Raw genomic sequence first — 19,161 nt, forward strand, 5'->3', positions numbered from 1 at the left:
AGAGATCGTTTCTCAGTGCAAGAAACAATGCCTCATTTACAAGAAACCATTCGCTCTTTACCAACCAGCACTAGAAGTGCACATGATCAACCACTTCCACTGGCTATTGGCTTTGGAACAAATTCGATAATAGAACAAGAAAGAATTGCAACACCAAGAGGTCATTTCTCATTGCAAGAATTATTGCCATCTATACATGATCAACCACTTCCATTATAGCCATGCATCAAACATTCCATATAAATATAGTCATGACGACAAAATTAATAGAGGATAGAGATTGACTTCCAATTCTTCATCGTGGAGAGAAAGAAACGTAAATAAATTAGTAGAGTAATATTGATCGAGTAATGTATTTTAGAAGTAATGTCTAACTATAGAACAAGAAAAGTTCAGTTTTGTTTGCAGTCTAATCTTTAACACGTAAATACTCAAAGTCTATCACGTCGTTGTTAAAGAAAGAACATTTTATTAACCTTCTCTGATTATATCGGTCATTGGACATTTCTATAAAGAAGCTGCCGTTAAACGTTAAACAGAATATGGTTCCTCAATTCTTAAAAAGCATCACTGATTATAACTTGCCTGTCGCCATCTTGGAATCACGTGATGTATGCAAACGTGATATAACCCACATTGATTTCCACTCCAGCTATTTCAATTCAGTCGACAATTATTCGACAAATTCAGAGAAAATTTATTGTAATTGATATTAATTTGCCCTTTCAGTCACCAATAGCTGGGCAGGGTTTCTATACTTTTTTAAATGCCAAATGGCAGACCGCTGCCACCACACACAGTCCTAAGTTCTTAAGACATGAAAGTCGGCAGAGTTACCACATTAAGAGTTCATTCAAAAAATTTATCAGAATCCCACATCCATTACTCTCCATAAGTCAATATCTAATTGGTTTAAATAAATAACGTAATAAAAATTAGTTTATTTATTCATTTTCTATTGTCCAACTACGCTATAAACATCGAAAGGATGAGGTCTATGATTGCGTAAACAATTTTAACCGATAATCCCTCGCGCAGCCATGCCCAAATTGTCAGAATTATTGTGTGCTGATCTCTTTTTGCAAAAGATGAATGGCAAACAGTTCTCAGTGCGCCATCGATAAAAAATACACTGATCTCCATGACTAACTGATGAATGATACACTGATCTATATGCGCAACTGAACTAATACTCGTATTCGGTTTCATTTTGCTCAAGACGTTTTTTCTGCCAGGTCATTCATAATTATAAAACTAAAACATGTGGGTCCAATATAGAACCCTGAGGAACTCTTTTTGTGACAAATAAATGATACACTGAACTCTATGTGCAACTGATGTATGAAACACTGATCTATATGCGCAACTGAACTAATGATCGTATTCGGTATCATTTAGATTGTTATTTGGCAGACCATTCACGATAGTAAAACTAAAATATGAGGGTCCAATATATATCCCTGTGGAACCTCATGCATTATTGGTGATGATGTTCGGTCCTAATTCTAGAATCCGGAGAAAAATCATCGAGCAATTTCGCAGGGCCAAGTAAAGAACCCTGAAGAATCCCTTGCCCAATCTTGCCAATGGTTCAGTCCTAAATGTCCGATCTCCACAATTAGAGGGAGGCAAACCATCAATCAAAATTTGGCTGTTGATAATTATCAGAAAAAAACCTAACCCCTAATTGTTCGACTTACAACTTATATTATTATTATTATTACAATACAGTTCATATTCGCATTTAGATGCCTTGCGAACCTAAATGTTCGATCGCGAAATTAAGAATCACATCGTACTTTAAAAAGCATACAAGTTCAATTGTTCAAAAATAATCTTTAACATGATACATTCGCTTTGTTTTACACTTTGCCTTTGGAATTCGCGCTTATATAGTATAGTTATATGAAATCTTCAATCCTGTGCAAACTAAGACGTGTCAACGCGCACATACACGACCACATCATCTTGTTAAACGGCGAAATAACAGCGATATTATTAAAATAGGACCAGAATCTACATGTATAAATATATTCTTACACAAATTCAATCTGAACTTAATCGAACAGCATGAAAACAACGGTTTATTTGTTCCTCTTGGAGGAATTGCCGTATCATGCGAGCGAAATCGAATCGCGCATCGGAAAATTAGCCAAAGCTGTCCACCACAACTCTTGGGAGATAAGACTCGGACGTATATAAATACGGTTACATACACATTTTAAATACTAGAATGTTTCGCGCCATTTCAGACTTGCGACGACGAAAAATAAGAAAAAAAAAAAAAATAATAAAACCGGGGCGAATTTTCAACTCCGTCGCTGACGCCGGAGTAATAAAATCGGCGTCTCGTTAACAATATTTTTGCTTTTTTCCGGCGCACTCAATTACAAAAATCCCCAAATAAACTGGCCGCAGACAATGCCTTTGTAAATATTAATGTGCCAGTCATTATATTGCTTCAATGACAACACGTGTAAGCATTAAAAACAAATTAATTTGACTATTTTGAAATCGAAAGGAGAAAATGAATCGCCACATGTCATGAGTTTAATATTGCTCCCTTCTCTTTGTAAGTATAATCATGGTCGCGTGGTATTATTATGACTAGGTATTATCGTTTCTACAAAACAGTTCAGGGGTAGATACTGTCGCATACGTGGACTCAAAATGACCGTCATATTCCAACAAAGATTTCTGTTTTATATTATCGGAGCCTCGTTCATGATCTCTCGCTCAGAGGCGGTAGAAAAAGGAGCAAACGGCGGTGTTTATTGTCTTGGCTGCACGGCCATTGTTAGCTTGACACAACAATTATCGGAGTACCACAACGTAAGTTTTAGTAAGTCGTTTAGACAACTCTGCTCCTACTTTCCGCCGCCATTATCCTACGGCTGTTCCATACTTGGTGAAGTATTTATGCACAAAATCAAGCCGTATCAGTTTTCCTCCCCCGATGTTATTTGTCATAAAATCAACATATGTTACAACGAGAAAGGTCAACCGGAGTGCAAACTATATCCAGACACGACGACCAAAGATCAGTTTACAAAAACTAATAAAAACGTCGAAGGATTAGCGAATGGGAAGCTGTCCAATCACATTAAAGAAGAAAGAATCGCTCAGGACGTTCAGCTCGGATTTGATATTTGTACGTTGCCTGTGATTGATTGGATTTGTGGTTTAGTGAAGCAGGTATTCAGACAAGGAAAACCAATATTCGACTTGGACGGGGATCGTTTTAGTGCTTACCTCAAGCTTCGAGGTTCCGCATGGCGGGGCAAAGATTGCAACGATTTTTTTAGCTCGCATTATCCTGGAAGAAAGCCATTTAACGGCGATATGTTCTTTGATTCGAATTGCAACGGGATCTATGGTTACAACCTGCAACAATCACGTACATGGGAGGATATATTGTGTGCAGAAAGTTCCCCTCAAGGGACGATCGCGTTAGGGGATTCCATGACCGCTCATTTTCACATACCTCCTGAATGGCTGACAGCGACAGAAATCACGAAAGACATCTTTAAAGATTTGTGGTTGGTTTTGACCAACGAATTTGATTGGCCAATGATGTCTGCTTTCACTGGTTATTACAATCAATCTGATTGGCCGCACATCATCTCCGGGCCAATAGATTCGGTTTATAAGCACATCGTGAAACGCAACCTGTGCAACCACAGAGATTATCAAAATATTGGGAAGAACGGCGCAGACTCGTTTACGATGAATGACGAACTCGTCGGGGCTATGGCACGTGACCAGAAAGCGGACAGACCAGCGTTAGTTTTCTACTCGCTGGTCGGCAACGATGTTTGTAACAGCGACCCGACAGGCGGAGGTATGACAACGGTTGAACAGATGAGAGCAAACGCGTTGAAAACCATGTCAAGTTTCGATAAGATCCTTCCTAACGGCAGCCATGTTGCCATGATAGGTTTGGCGGACGGACGAGTATTATTCGACGCGATGCATAACCGTACACACCCGATTGGAAAATTACGAAACGACGTCACGTACGCTAGATTGTACGATTTCCTCAACTGCCTGCAAATCTCCCCGTGCGCAGGTTGGCTCAACAGCAATGAGACCATACGAAATGCAACGTCAAAGCGCGCAAGAGAATTGAGCGCGGTTTTAAAGAATATCGCAGAGACCCAAAAATATCAAAATTTCGACTTGGTGTTCTTCCCAAACGTATTTGAAGAGGTAATAAACATTTGGAATTCTATGGGGGCAGGTCACGAGACATGGCAACTTATCGAACCAGTCGATGGCTTCCATCCCAACCAAAATGCAATGGCACTAGTAGCGAAAGTGCTTGTCAAAGTAATGGAAACAAAAACACCACATTTCTTGGGTGATGTCAATCCACACAATGAAATGATTAAGAAGTTGTTTGGTGATCAAGGTGGCTACAAGTGAAATAGACATAAACGGTATTATGAAAACCAAACATATAACGATAAATGCAAGTATGAATGTGAAATTGTTTGTGTTGGGTGCAGCTTGTTTATAGTGAGTTTTATATAGTTTAAAAATAAATTGTCGAAGCTACTTATAATTAGAATTGCAAGTTCATTTTTAGTCTGGCACAACCGCTTTTCTATATTCCGCATCTCAACTTCAAAGTATAAAAAGTTAAAATAATAAATTTCAACAATAGAGCAAAGGAAACACTAAAAGCACTTCAAGGAATGAGTAGTATTAATATTCTTGCAATTTTGCATGACGAATAAAAAATATTCATTAACAGCACTTGATATCTGCAAAGCTTTCGTTACGTTAGCTGCAGGCTTCATGTCACAATTTATCATCTAAGCACGAAGCAGCAGATCAACCCCTCATTTGCGTCGGAAATTGTCTGATTTGACTGTGACCTTTTAATTTTAGACTGGAGCGAAAGCTGACGAGTATTTTTGGCCGCAATCGTTGTCTGAAACATATCTTAACTGACATGCGCGCGCAAATAAGCAAAATAGGAGGAATGGCGCTCTAGTAACAATTTCTAGCAATTTATATGTACTCACATATATCGCACCTAGGCCAGATGCCAATTGAAATCTGAAAGATGTCCCTGTAGGCCGTATTCTGTGGCACGAAAAGTCGCTTAGAAAACGATTTTCGTTGCCCCCCTTCGGGCACTACTTGAAAACACGATAGAAAATTAGGATAAATTATAGAAAGTCCAAATTCACTTGTTTTCACCTCAACAAACCTGCAGTTTTCGAGCATTTCATCTTCGAAAAATCAGTGAATTTGCATGTCTCGCAATACATCGACGCCATTTTGATTCAAGAAATGTTCTGGATACTTGGTGTAATATACGAAATATATAGCAGATTCAGCAGTTTTATTTGTAAACATGGCGTCTTCCGACTCAAGTGCGGTGTCAGGATGAAAAAAAAGAACGTAAAGCAGTTGAACTCTCATCTTCTGTTGGTGAAATTGACGACACAGAACCAGAAGAAGTTCAACCTGCGAAAAAGATGCTGCGGTCTAATCTGGGTTCCGCCTCAACGAGTTCGGCAGTATGATCGAGGAATCCGCACGTGTTGCCGCACATTTGTATTATTTGCAAGAGAGAAAAGTCTTACTTCACTGAATCGGTAAGTCTGTTTAAAAGGGGTTTTTCTTACTCTCTAAAGTTTTGTATTTATCTTTTAATAAGATTTGTTGTAGATCATAAATTGTCATGCGTTCATGTTTCGACGATTATTAATTTCTAAGAATAGCTCGTTACATGTCTATATTTAGAAATCGAAAAAAGGAAGTTGGACAAATTGGTATCAGCAGAAACGGTTGATGGGGGGAAACTCAAGGAAGCTGCAACAAGGAAAAATGATGAAAGTGTTTTAATACAAATTGCTAATAAGGACATGGTAGCTTTGGAAGTGAAATACCATAAACGTTGCTATGAAAAGTATACATCATTTCTGAGGCACACTAGACAGTCAAATGAGAAAGAAACAGAAAAACATGAATGCAAATATGAGAAGTCCTTTGATGTTTTCTGTATGGAGTTTGTGAATGCAAGAATTATTAGACAGGATAATATATTCTACATGAAGAAACTGACGAAAGAGTTCATCAAGACTGCGCGACGTGTTGAAAAAGAGGATGCCTCGAGTTATAGATCCTTCCGACTGAAGAAGCGCTTGCGTAAAAGGTTTCCACCTTGTATTTCATAGACCAAAGGTTCGATCTAAGAGTGAGATTGTTTATGCAGAATGTGGTCGTCAAGCAGCAAGTGTAGCAGAAAGTTTCATGGCAATAATGAGGAAACCATCTCAGAGCTCACAAGAGTCAGATTCTTTTGAAATTGATGGTGAAGATATGCAACATGCATGATAGAGAGCAACACTGAAAGAATTGTATACAGTAGGCATGACATTAAAGAGTGAGTTGAAGACCAAGCATCCACTTGGTATGAAAACTGGCCACCACTTGCATCGGATATTACTGCTGAAAATGTTCGAAAAGTGGTAACACCTTGCTTGTTTAATTTTATGACATGGCTGCTAGGGTTTTCAGATGACCCAGAGGATACTGATTACATTGAATTAGAAGAGAAAACAACAGCAAAGGTTTTTTCTCTATGTCAAGACTTGGTGTATGTTGCTAATAAAGGGAAAGTACAAACACCAAAATCCCTAGCATTGGCAATAGCTGTTCGGCAAATATCTGGCTGTTCTGGCCTTATTAATATTTTAAATGGTTTTGGACATTGTGTATCACTATCATCAACCATGGCCTATGACTCTGCAATTGCTCAAACAACAATTAACACATCAAACATTCTTCAAAGGGAATTTGTTGCAACCAAGTATGTCAACTTGGTTTACGACAACATAGATTTTGGAGAGGAGATTGAAAAGCAGACTCATGTAACCAATGGTATCATTACACAAAGAGTCTCAGTTCAAACACCATTGAATTCATCAGAACACCCATCAACTGCTATTAAAAAGACACAACGCACAGTAAAAATGCCTTCAACTGACATTGTGCCTTACAGTATAGGAGTAAAGATGACACCAGAATTTCAAACTGTTGAACTGGATCCTGAATGTCTAGAACTTTTGTTCAAAGAAGATCTCGTGATTAATGCTTATAAACTGGACTTAGCATATATTTTAGTAAAGTATATATGTTCTTCAGATGAGGAAGTATTGCCAGGATGGACTGGATTTAACACCATGCTTTGTAGTAATGAAATACCTGATGTATCCAGAGTTGGATATTTACCAGTCATTGATGCATCCCCAACAGAATATTCAACCATCAACACAATCCTCACACGGAGTACTGAGATTGCAGATAAATTAGAGCTGAGATATGCTGTGTTAGTTTTCGATGAAGCTGTTTATGCTAAAGTACAACATGTTCGCTGGAAAGAAGAGACATTCTTAAATCGGTTTGTTGTTCGCCTTGGTGAGTTTCACACCATCATGTGTTACCTTTCTGCCATGTCAAAGATCTTTGAAGATGGAGGCTTAAAGGTAAGGACTCATTTTTTTGCATTTGTTTTGTATTGTGCAGCAACCTCATGTCCAGTGTATTTGTTCTTGAGGAGCAAAATACCAATCCCAACCTCACTTTGAATAAATGAATAGCAAAAGTTCTCAATTGCCATTAATTGATGATAATAGATTCTTGTGTTAGGTGCTGTACAAGGCCAAATGATCATATTAAACATATTAGGTGCATTTAAAATGATGAGAACTTAGAAGAGGCAAAAATAGAAAACTGTAAAAGTTTCACTTTTCATTCTATTTCTATATACAGTATAGTATTAAGTTTTATTCTTGTTCTACTTGCAGGATGCGTTTATTGAATCTGGTATTGTGAGTGAAGGATCAATCAAAGGTATTCTCTCTGGCAAGCATTACAACCGGGCTGTGTCATGTCACAAGATTATGTATGAAGCACTTCAACGTCTAAGGTTTCAAGCTTTTCTGGATTCCATGACGGAAAAAGACCAGGACGATATTTCTTCATTCATTGAGAGTATGGCAAATTCATTTCCACACGACAAGTTCCTTACTGATGGCATTGAAAATCAAAAGATGCTGCAAATATTACAATCATATGAGTTGTTCATTAACGATATGTGTAGTAAATCTAGAACATTTTCATTTTGGAGCATGTATATCAAGATGGCAGGTAATTGTATTATACAATGTTCCATTAATATTGTTGCAGTTCGTTCTTCGTTAAAAATAGAGTATTTTTTACACATACAGGTGTACTACTGATGTTTATTAGAGCAACAAGAGAAGTAAACTGGGATCTCCACTTAGCAGCTTTCAGAGCTATGCTTCCATGGTTTTTCATTTGTGATAGAGTCAATTATTCCAGATATGGCTCGGCATATATGCTAGAAATGACCGCATTGGAAAGTACGCACCCAGGTACAGTATATAGTTTTATTCATGTTGAAGCAGGATTGTTCGAACAGAGAGGAAGATTATTCTACTTACAACATACCACGTGCAAAGAGCTCACCAGTAAAGAATATTATTTGTAATATTATACTGTAACCAAAGAAATCTCCTATATATTTTTCACTGTGTAGGAATTCGTGAAGAAATCTCTAAGAACTTTGCTGTTCAGCGTCAAAGCAGACACGGTTTCTCTGCAGTTGCATGTGACCAGACAATAGAGCAGACTGCAAACAGGGATTCTAAAACGAAAGGTGGTTTGATTGGGTTTTCAATGAATCGTTCAACTGTTCATAGATGGCTACTCTCGCAATCAGAAAGAGCTTCAATAACAAACAAGTGCAAAGATATGGCTGGAAATAGTTGTATACCAAGGTAATTTTATAAATTGGGCCGTTGTGCATTCTGCTGTTCATCATTAGGTATTATATGCATTCAACTTTTTTAAATTTTATATTCAGAAATCGCAAAGATCTTGATCATACAAAGTGCAAGCGCCATGAGAAATCTGTCATTGATGTGATGAGTACAATTTCAAGTATGATAAACCCATTTGAAACAGAACAAGAGGAGCTAATAAGTTTGGCAAGTGGTGTAATGGTTGGAAATGATGTTGCGGATACTCTTCTGAACGCAGAGAACATTGGAGAGCAACAGTTTTTGGAATTTACGAAAACGAATCTGTTGAGCGAAGACCCTGACATCTTTATGAAGTTGAAAAAGAACAAACTTCAGACATTTTCCTCAACAAAATCCGTATATTTGAACAACAAAGAAGGAAAGAAGGTGAACATCATGTTAAACAGAAACTTGTTTGCTCGATTATTGGTCATTGCTAAGAGTCGGCATGTCGATCTAAATGAATTGCTCTCGTACAGCCTTGGTACATACCCTCTTTCGTTGTCTACGGCAACTGGAGGACTTGTGAAAACTGCCTAGTCTAAACTTGCTGAAGTATTGGAAAATTAATCTGGAAATCCAGAAGTCAATGTTTGTGCATTTAACAACAATGCACTGATTGTAGATGCTATGGCAGTTATTCAGGCAATGAAAGGAAAATGGAAAACATTTGGCGAATTTGCAGATGCTCTTTTAAACAACCTCATAACGCTAGCACAAAAGTATAATTCCAAACGATTAGATTTCGTTGCAGACAGGTATCCTCTGTTGAGTATAAAGAATGCTGAGAGACAACGAAGAGCTGAAAAAGGAGTCCAGAAAGTTCACATCTTTGGAAAAGATCAGAGTGTTCCAAAACAGTGGAAAAAGTTTTTAAGTTGCGGTGAAAATAAGGAATCCCTCATATCTTTCTTATGTGAACACTGGAGGTCATGTAACTCCTCTCAGTGGTGTTCCATTTCAACTATGTACCTAACTGCTAACTAAGAAAGATGCTATGTTTTATATCCCGGTGATTCCCCGAACGATCGTGTTACCAGTAATGAGGTGGCTTCGCTTCATAGCAACCACGAAGAAGCAGACACTCGTTTAATTCTACATGCTAACCACGCAGCAGCAACGTACGATAAAGTTATTATCAACAGCCCTGATACAGATGTTCTTATACTTACGATTGCCATGCAACAACAGATACAGAAAGAGATTTTCTTTTTGACTGGCACGGGAGATAGACGTCGTTGCGTATCTGTAGCAATTATCTCAAAATTCTTGGGCGTGGATGTTGCTCTTTGTTTACCAGGCTTTCATGCTTTTACCGGTAATGGTATTAGACAGATATTCAAATATTCATATATAAATATATATATTAGAAAATATATTTTTTCCCTTAACGCTTAGGTTGTGACAGTACGAGCTCTTTTCACGGAAAGGGGAAAAAACTGCGTGGAAAACATTGGCTGAAATTCCTGAGTTTGTTGAGTGCTTTTCAATGCTTGGAAGAAACTTCCCTCCTTCAGAAGATCTTGTCAATGAGCTGAACAAATTTACTTGTTTATTGTATGGAGACAAAGCCTCAACAAGTGTGGATGACTCTAGAGAAGTGCTAGCTTTTAACCTCCAAAAGCGTTGCTGCAGCATGGGAGGGAGAACACGTTCCAGATTTTTCCGGAGGGGTTTTTCCTGGTTTTCGTGTCCGGCTCAGCAACATGGTATTAAAACATCAGGCTGATATCAACTTTGGTATGCGTGTTTAATATTTTAACATGTACAGTAGTTCTACGTTGCAAATCACGTATTAAATAGATGTACTCTAATTATCTTTTTAGTGGATTGATGATAAGATAAAGGCGTTTGGTAATTAACTTTTTCAAGAAACTGAGATTTTGTTAATAGTTTTGTTGAGAAAACGTGTGTATTATACTTGTAGTTAATATAAAACAAAGGTTATGCTGAAAAAGTATTGTGTAGTAACTATTTTATATAACTTGACTAGAAACAAAACGCTCGTTGATGATTTTGATGCGTGTAAATAAAGTTGTTCTAATTTATTTGTAAATTCCAAGAGCTGAATGCTATAAAAAATCGCAAATTGTCGAATGCTTCTCCGTTTAATTGTTGTCTAAGTCTTCCCTGACTAATTTAGTTTTAAAAAACTAAGAAAATTTGCGAAAAACCTCGTGAAACGCCACTCAAAGCTTCCTTGTTGAAGCCAGTGAACTCAATTCAGTTCACTGGTTGAAGCTGCTTGCATAGCAAAAATGCTGGAAACTTCATTTAAATACCGGTATAAAACTGCTGAATCTGCTATATACGTCGTATATTACACCAAGTATCCTCAACATTTCCTGAATCAAAATGGCGTCGATGTATTGCGAAACATGTAAATTTACCGATTTTTCGAAGATGAAATGCTCGAAAACTGCAGGTTTGTGGAGGTGAAAACAAGTGAATTTAGACTTTCTATAATTTATCCTAATTTTCTATCGTGTTTTCAAGTAGTGCCCGAAGGGGGGCAACGAAACTGAACGATAATCGGCCACAGAATACGGCCTACTGTTCTAAGTTGCTTACTTTTTCCATCTTCCTTTGTATGAAATTAGTGAATACTTCGCTGACATTGTTGGCTCAGGGTCGTCTATAGATACGATATTTTCGACGTACATGTTGCTATACAATGAAATTATTGATTGAATTTAAACTCTTCAGCAATAATGCCTGGTTTTCGTGAAGTCGTGAACATGTCAAGGCGGCTGATGTGATATATTTCTATGTGCATGCAATGCAGTCAATAATGGCCAATTTGAATACAGAAATAAAGACAAATTTTCAACCAGACTATTTCTCCTTGGTGAAAATGACTTGTTTATGACATTTAGATACGATTAAATGGAAGCACAGTTATTAGAATATACATGGTTTGGAGACTAGATGGAAGTACAATGAAACTCATTGCTCATTTAAATTACAAACCAGCTAGCGAATAGTAAAAGCAAGATCATGTTCGTGTATGTATAACAAAAAAACCCTGCCATACAGCGTTTTGAAACAACAAAAAATAGAGTCATGCAGTATAAAATAAAAGCCGATAGTTGAGAATGTTGTTTTCTCAGACTGAATTAAAAGAAAGACGTTACAAAAAATTACCATATGAAAGATATTGCGAATTGCTAAATGTCAAATACAATTGTAATTTAATTATTTAGAAGTTTTGATGATATTAAAATACATTATGCGTTATGTGTCGATGAATTTTTGGCCACGTCGATAAATGTGAAAGTGAAGGGTTCCTGATATATATGAATGCCGTGAATCCACTTGTGCCGCACCAGGGAAAACCAGCTTTATTGAGCTTTATAATAGTGCAGAAAAGATGTGTAAATCGTCGCTACTCCTAGCTACAATTGAAGCATCGCGAAATTTAAAGAATCTAAGAGAAAGACCGGCGACTTTGACACCAAACGAAAAAAAATTTCACGTAATCGAGACATACGCTGCGTTCAATCTACTTGCTATCAATCAAAGTCGAAATATTGCATGGTAAATCCAACATTTTGGTTAAGATCTACGTTGTTGGAATCTTTACGGTAACTAAGCATTTATTATGTAGAATCCCGCATTCTGATACTTTAAGCAACATATTCCGGAAAATTCTAAGATGCTCACAGAAACCTTGCCGATGACGATGTAATATGTTCGAGTATGTCATGCAACAAGGCCTCGAATAAGACGACTACTTTTACAAGGCGACTCAATCTTTTTTGAGTAAAGATATAATATAACAGCAGTATTAACTTAAAAAATAAGTTATGTTATGTTATGCGTGCATAGCTAGGCGCGTAAGCCATATCTCAAAACTTCTACGAATATTTAAAATATATAACTTGGATATTTACATGAACAACAGCTATAGAATTATGTATGGATAAAGTATATATCCAGTATATATCGACAATAATTTGAATTACCACTGCAACATGGCGCATCCGCGTTTTTCTTTTATGTTTCAAGCAAACTTTTGGTATCTATATAATGCTGAAGCTATACTGGTACGAAGTGGAATCGAATATTGGGATGAATTCAAAAGCTACATTAATTTTTAGGTAAAATACATTATGATACTTTTGAAAGTATTCAGATTAATAATGACATGATGTATGGAATTTAATTTTTTTTTCTCTTTGGTAAACTTGCAGAAAAAGCGTCTGAAACATCAACGAAATGCATGTCAAGAAAATGCCCAATGCCAAACGAAATGCATCTCATGAAACACGAAATAGCTAATGGCGGGAATGCTTAGACGACAGAAATTATGGATGAGCACACATGCATAGTAAATGGCACATATCACGTGATATTTCTATATTCAGGATATTTCGCCGCGAATAGAAATTTTACACAAGAATATAAAGAGTATAGAGTAAAAAGTAAGTAATATATTTTATACGTATTTAAAGCTTGTTTTAAATTTTAGTATTGTTATTACGTTACTTAAAGCACAGTAGTGTATTAGAAAGACAATGTGTAGCGATATATTTTCGAAATTACGGCCTGTATTGTAAAAGTAAACTGACTCTAAAACAAAAAGGGCGTTGTAGGCTAACTACTCAATGGCTTTTAAAAACGTTTGATAGTGTAGAAATTTCAAGCCATAAAGAAGCTATAAGAAAACATTATATTCCAAAACCACTCGCTTGTACATAAAGCAATTTTGTTAAACAAACATGTTTAGCGAGACCAAGTACATCGAGGAAAGTTTACACTAACATATCTCGCTACAGCCTGGCATATATACAAAATAAAACTATTTTGCACAAAGTTATGTATAGTATTCAGAATAGGTAAAAGTAAGCCCAAAAATTCCATTAAAAGTAAGCCTAAAAAACAAAACTCGGACTAGGTTTATCTGACTTAAAGGATTAAATTTCAAGGCATGTCAGTTGTTTGAGAAAACTTATGCACTGACAGGGAACAAACAGTCTTTAAATAAGAAGCAGCACAAAAATGTCACTGAATATTTTTTTATGTTCCAGGTTGATAGGTTCTTGTGGATTCACGACAACAAAAAGAAGCATTCACCTATATCAAAATCTATACATTCCAAAATTCAGTGAGCCATTACAGTAGGTACTAAAAACTAGCATGACTTCTCATACAAGACCTCTTGAGGTTTCAGAAACGTGCAGCATTAAATGCATTTAGTTCCAGTTGCATACATAGCAACTTCAGCCAGTTTCCGCCTATTAAGATACATCAATAATATTTTGTTATTTACTTCAATAAGTCCCACTAAATTCATTCCGGAATTACTAACATGTTATAACCATCTTTCAAAGACTATTGAGGTAGTAATATTCAACAATCACAGAAAACATTTCCAAGTTTCTGTCTTACCACATACAGTAGTGTGCAAAAGTTTTAGGTCCCTAGACAAATTGTCACTTGTTAGTAAAATTCGTGATATTGCAAGGCATGCTAGGTAGAAAGACTTGTAGTGGTCTTGCACTTGGTACAGCCACCATGAGACACCATTATTGCGGCACAATGCCCAGTCATTGACGCAACAAGCTTGTTTGTTACATCTGGATCAACAGCCTCACGTGAGGGAATTTACAGTCTTCTATCTGACCTTTTCCTCACTTATTCCCAGAGATATTCAAACAGGTTTAGGTCAGAATTCTTTCGTTGCCCTGTACTGATTGATATTTCTTTCTGTGGGGCTTTTTTCTGTCACATGGTGCCCTATCTTGTTCAAAGATAAAGTCTCAACCGCAAAGCTCTCTCCACCTTTTAGAAAGTCCAAAGATCGTAAATTTTCGACTAGATACGGAAAATGGTATGATTGGCTTGTATCTAGAACTTTCCTAATAGATGAGATGGCTTTGTGGTGGAGATTATATCTTTCAGTAAGATGGGGCACCATGTCATACAGAAAAGAGCCTGAAAGAAAGTGATATTGACCAACCCAGGGCTATAAGAGATTGCTGACGTAAGCCTCATTGAACATTTTTGGGAAAAAGTTAAGAAGAGATTCATTGGGAAGAATCAAAGATGCCATTTTGGCATCACGTTAGGCTGTTTATCCAGATGTAACAAAAACCTTGTTAGGTTAATGACGGGGCATTGTGCCGCAATAATGGTCTCTCATGGTGGCTGTACCAAGTGCAAGACCACTACAAGTCTTTCTACCTAGATCGTCTTGCAATCCCGTGAATTTTACTAACAAGTGACAATTTGACTGGGAGCCTAAAACTTTTGCACAGTACTGTATTTCATAAGGAACATATTCTATTGTCACAAAACAGTTTTAAAACTTCTAAAAATATATATCAACCCTGTTCAATCTAATATAAATGGTGTGCAAGTAGGAATCAGTGTTCTATTACTTATACTGATACTAATTGTTTCTTTCTTAAAAAAGTACCATTTGTTTTTTAGGAATGAGTACCCAATTTGTCCCATTAAATATAACTGGTGTACAAGAAGGTACAATTCCTCCAACATCAGCAGGTACATCCAGATTTTTTCTAAAATTTCTGTGTTCACATCACCTTTCTTTGTCATAATAGTACATATATATATATATATATATATATATATATATATATATATATATATATATATATATATATATATATAAAAGTTGCGTTGTGCCAAATACAAGTGTAGATATAGAAAAAGGTTGCTTGTCAACTAGAGAGATATTATTCGAACATAACCACTGCTTTGTATTTTTTAATATCACTTTATTCACAAACGTTTTCGCTCTCTTAGCTCTTCAGGTGATGAGCTAAGAGAGCCTGAAGAGCTAAGAGAGCGAAAACGTTTGTGAATAAAGTGATATTAAAAAATACAAAGCAGTGGTTATGTTCGAATAATATCTCTCTAGTTGACAAGCAACCTTTTTCTATATATATATACATATATATATATATATATATATATATATATATATATATATATATATATATATATATATATATATATATATATACCCATGCTAGGTGTGACCCGTAACAAGTTCGTACATTGGAATGTTTACAGTTAGGAGCAATGCATTTCTTTCTCGGAAAAACAGAGCTTCCTCAACATATAAGCTTTCTGAGTTTTACTAGGATATAGCAAGTAACGATTCGCCTGTTTTATAAACCCCTCTCGATAAAATAGGACAACAGATGAGCGTTGCATGATATTCTAATAACATACATTAGGGTAATTCTCCCACTAATAGTTGATTTCATTTAAAAATAAATAAGCCCAAACGACTTTACTCTTAAAGGAGTGCCACGGGACCTAGATCAACCACAGTCTTCAAGAGGACGTACGCCAACTCAAGAAAGCGAAAACACTCGCGCAAACGTTAGAGACGGAGAAAGTGACCAAATAGCTTTATAATAAATTTGGAATTGGGACAATATAATTATATATTTATAATTCTATTAGTTCTGAGAAAATAGTGTTAATATATATTAAAAAAAATTAGAACTCTAATAACGTACGTCAAGAAAGTCTTGATAATATACGATTTAAATAAAATTTTAATAGTCTACATGCAATTTTATTACTTGACCATGCTGATTACACGGCTCTGAAGTAAACCATCTTGACAAGGAAACTTCGAGAGCGTGTGATATAGTAGCTTATAGGCTTATAGAATATAACAACTAACTCTCCTGACGAAGACCCTCAGTTTGAGAAGTGTTTTTGTCTATTTTAGGCAGTTATATCACATTTGATGGTAAGTTATAAAAAATCATCCATTCGTCAGGGTTATTTCGCGGGAAAGACGTTGGCTCAATTAAATAGGAAAGAATAATATATCTGTAAGGGTTAGTCTATAGTACGAATCGTAGACCTAGTATATTTGACACAGGAGTAATTTTAATTTGATTAATTGTTTTCATTACGGATCCTAATGTTTGTGCAGGTATAGAGCGATTGGATTTTTAAGCGTCAACAGACTTCGGTGACGTTCGTAAAACTCAAATCGCTTGGCTCGGTACGGCCCGGCGTGACTCGCTTGATGCCGCCCCAGTGTGAACTCTATACAACTGGAACGATAACTCCTGACAAACATTATTTAGCTTGAAGTCAAAATAGTTTTTCTGAGTTTTGAGACGAAATACTTGACGCCAGACATTGGGCAGTGTGTCAAAATAAAGCTATTGAAAAGTTACATTTGGTGTGGAAATTTCAAGACTAAACTACAAAGGAAATATTTAAAAAAAACAAAAACAATTACAAATCGGAAAAAAACCGGGAAATTTTCAAATATTTTTTAGATATTTCCCTTTAAGCTCAAGTCTCGAAATTTCTACACGAAATATAACTTTTTAATCGCTTTAATTTCATATATGGCTCAACATTAGGCGTTAAGTATTTCGGCTCAAAACTCAGAAAACGTAAAAAGCACTGGCTTCAATTTTCCCCCCGGATTCTAGTTTGTTTACAGTTCAATGTGCCGCCCCCGCAAAAAGCCAACTTCGCATATCATTCGTGGCATTTGTACACGCAGCAGATCGGTGCTAGAACAGAGGGAAAAGCATGATGCATTTTTGTCTTTTTTATTGAAGAAGAATTGTGTGAGCTTTATTCAAGATATGGCGGATATGTGCGGATTATCGCTTGTCTTACAGTTGAATCGGCGAAAATTTAGGAAAAGACTAGCAATTCTGAGAAAGAATGAAACATTAAAGGTATAATTGAAAATACAGTATAGGCAAATAGGCATATATACGAAAATTGTGCTTGAATTGAATACTTACTACAAATATTCTCTTTAATCTACAACAGTTAAAGACGTATTTGTAATAAACATTTTCCTGAAAACCATTCACATTAGTCTATTTGTATATTGTTATGGTTCGAAAAATTAAATAGTAACGTCACTTCCAAAATGAAACAGGAACAGCTAATTGAAATATATAGATTTTATAGGCCTGGTTTACTTTTATGTCTGAAGAAATCCTACGACTCAGTCTCAGTTCATATAATCCAAGACATTGCATGTTTACATATGAAATTCATATATGTTTTCGGGTCAAACGTCTTGTATACATGATATATACATAGCCGTTGTCAAGAGGTTGTCGCATGCAGCTGACATTCGGCAGGAAAGTAATATAGCTAAAGACGTAAATATCGATCACATTATTGTACGGCATGCATACGTTATTTTATGAGAAATCGTTATATTATAGCAAGTAACTAGAAATAGTGTAAGCATATCAAGTTTCGCTTTTAAAAACAGGTGGTAGGCAGGTATAGCATTGTCTTGTATCATGCAACTACGATTATTTAAACTACATGCATAAATGGATATTTATGCATAATGGTAACTCATTAATGCTTTTCGTGCAGTTTTTCCTTATAAATATATAATCCTTACAAATATTGGGCATCGAGACACAAGACTGAAGTCGATCACAAAGTAGCAAATAGATACGGTGGACATGCATCAATGAGTTAGACACATGCCTATAGTTTCCTGTGCATATATATAGAATAAAAGCATGTGTTATACAATAAAATCTGCCTGGATTGCAAATCTTGAAGGTAACAAATATATTTATATTCTTTTTCATCAAAACGTCATGAATTAGAATAAATTAAATAGTCATGTATAGAGCAAACAGCATATGTACTTGTAAAGACGAATGTATAGTTCATTATACAATATAGAACTTATGTTATGAATTTGCGAGATTCACTTATATATGAAGCAAGGATTTCAATAATTGTACTAAAAATTTTTGTTTTATAAGAATATGTTGAGATTGTAGTAAGATCAGTTTTCCAAACATAAATTAGTAACACTTATACTATGGTATATGTAGGTACAAGTATATACTGAAACTTTTATTCTATATTATAAGAACCATTTCAAAAGCAGCATCTCGCATGTTGCATGAGAGAAGGGTAACTATATGTGGTGAACGCAAAAAAAGTGTGTGAGGGGGGGGGGGTGTTAGGATACAGATAATCGAGTCTCGAGGTGCTTGACGCAACACAAATCGAAAGCACAATGTGCGACATGGTTAACCCCCATTGTGAAGGAATTTAACGACCAACCAACTATGAAATATAACAACTATTTATACCGAACATAATGATTAATACCGACAAATGATTGGATGATATAAAGCAATATTTAAATGCAAAAACATACAGACATTCAGTTCAGAAACACAGTTGGCACTATTTGTGCGTATAGTGCTGTTTATACTGTAGCATTCATCAAAATGAATGAACATACAAGCCAGTATGCTTTTCAGAATATTGTTTAAACATCATAGCTGTAATTTCGCCGTTATTGATATAT

The 19,161-nt window shown here is 36.0% G+C and overlaps 2 protein-coding genes across 2 annotated transcripts; both read left to right on the forward strand.

Moving 5' to 3' along the window:
- Nucleotides 1-2,565: 2,565 nt before the first annotated feature.
- Nucleotides 2,566-4,541, forward strand: LOC114522567 (acyloxyacyl hydrolase-like). The gene has a single exon (XM_028543287.1). The coding sequence runs from the start codon at nucleotides 2,671-2,673 to the stop codon at nucleotides 4,423-4,425; it is 1,755 nt and encodes a 584-aa protein (XP_028399088.1). The 5' UTR covers nucleotides 2,566-2,670; the 3' UTR covers nucleotides 4,426-4,541.
- Nucleotides 4,542-6,643: 2,102 nt separating this feature from the next.
- Nucleotides 6,644-9,555, forward strand: LOC114522565. Its single transcript, XM_028543284.1, has 5 exons — nucleotides 6,644-7,502; nucleotides 7,824-8,166; nucleotides 8,247-8,414; nucleotides 8,579-8,819; nucleotides 8,906-9,555. Exons 1-5 carry the CDS (start codon nucleotides 6,750-6,752, stop codon nucleotides 9,381-9,383), a joined length of 1,983 nt encoding a protein of 660 aa, XP_028399085.1. The 5' UTR covers nucleotides 6,644-6,749; the 3' UTR covers nucleotides 9,384-9,555.
- Nucleotides 9,556-19,161: the final 9,606 nt, after the last annotated feature.

Source organism: Dendronephthya gigantea, unplaced genomic scaffold, assembly GCF_004324835.1.
Source record: "Dendronephthya gigantea isolate DGI-Jeju-01 unplaced genomic scaffold, DenGig_1.0 000023F, whole genome shotgun sequence".
NCBI lineage: Eukaryota > Metazoa > Cnidaria > Anthozoa > Malacalcyonacea > Nephtheidae > Dendronephthya > Dendronephthya gigantea.

Coding starts and splice junctions, on each gene's coding strand:
- LOC114522565 (XM_028543284.1), top strand. CDS start 6,750: ATGGCCTATGACTCTGCAATTGCTCAAACAACAATTAACACATCAAAC. Junction 7,503..7,823: donor TTGAAGATGGAGGCTTAAAG/GTAAGGACTCAT, acceptor TTCTACTTGCAG/GATGCGTTTATTGAATCTGG. Junction 8,820..8,905: donor GGAAATAGTTGTATACCAAG/GTAATTTTATAA, acceptor TTTTATATTCAG/AAATCGCAAAGATCTTGATC.
- LOC114522567 (XM_028543287.1), top strand. CDS start 2,671: ATGACCGTCATATTCCAACAAAGATTTCTGTTTTATATTATCGGAGCC.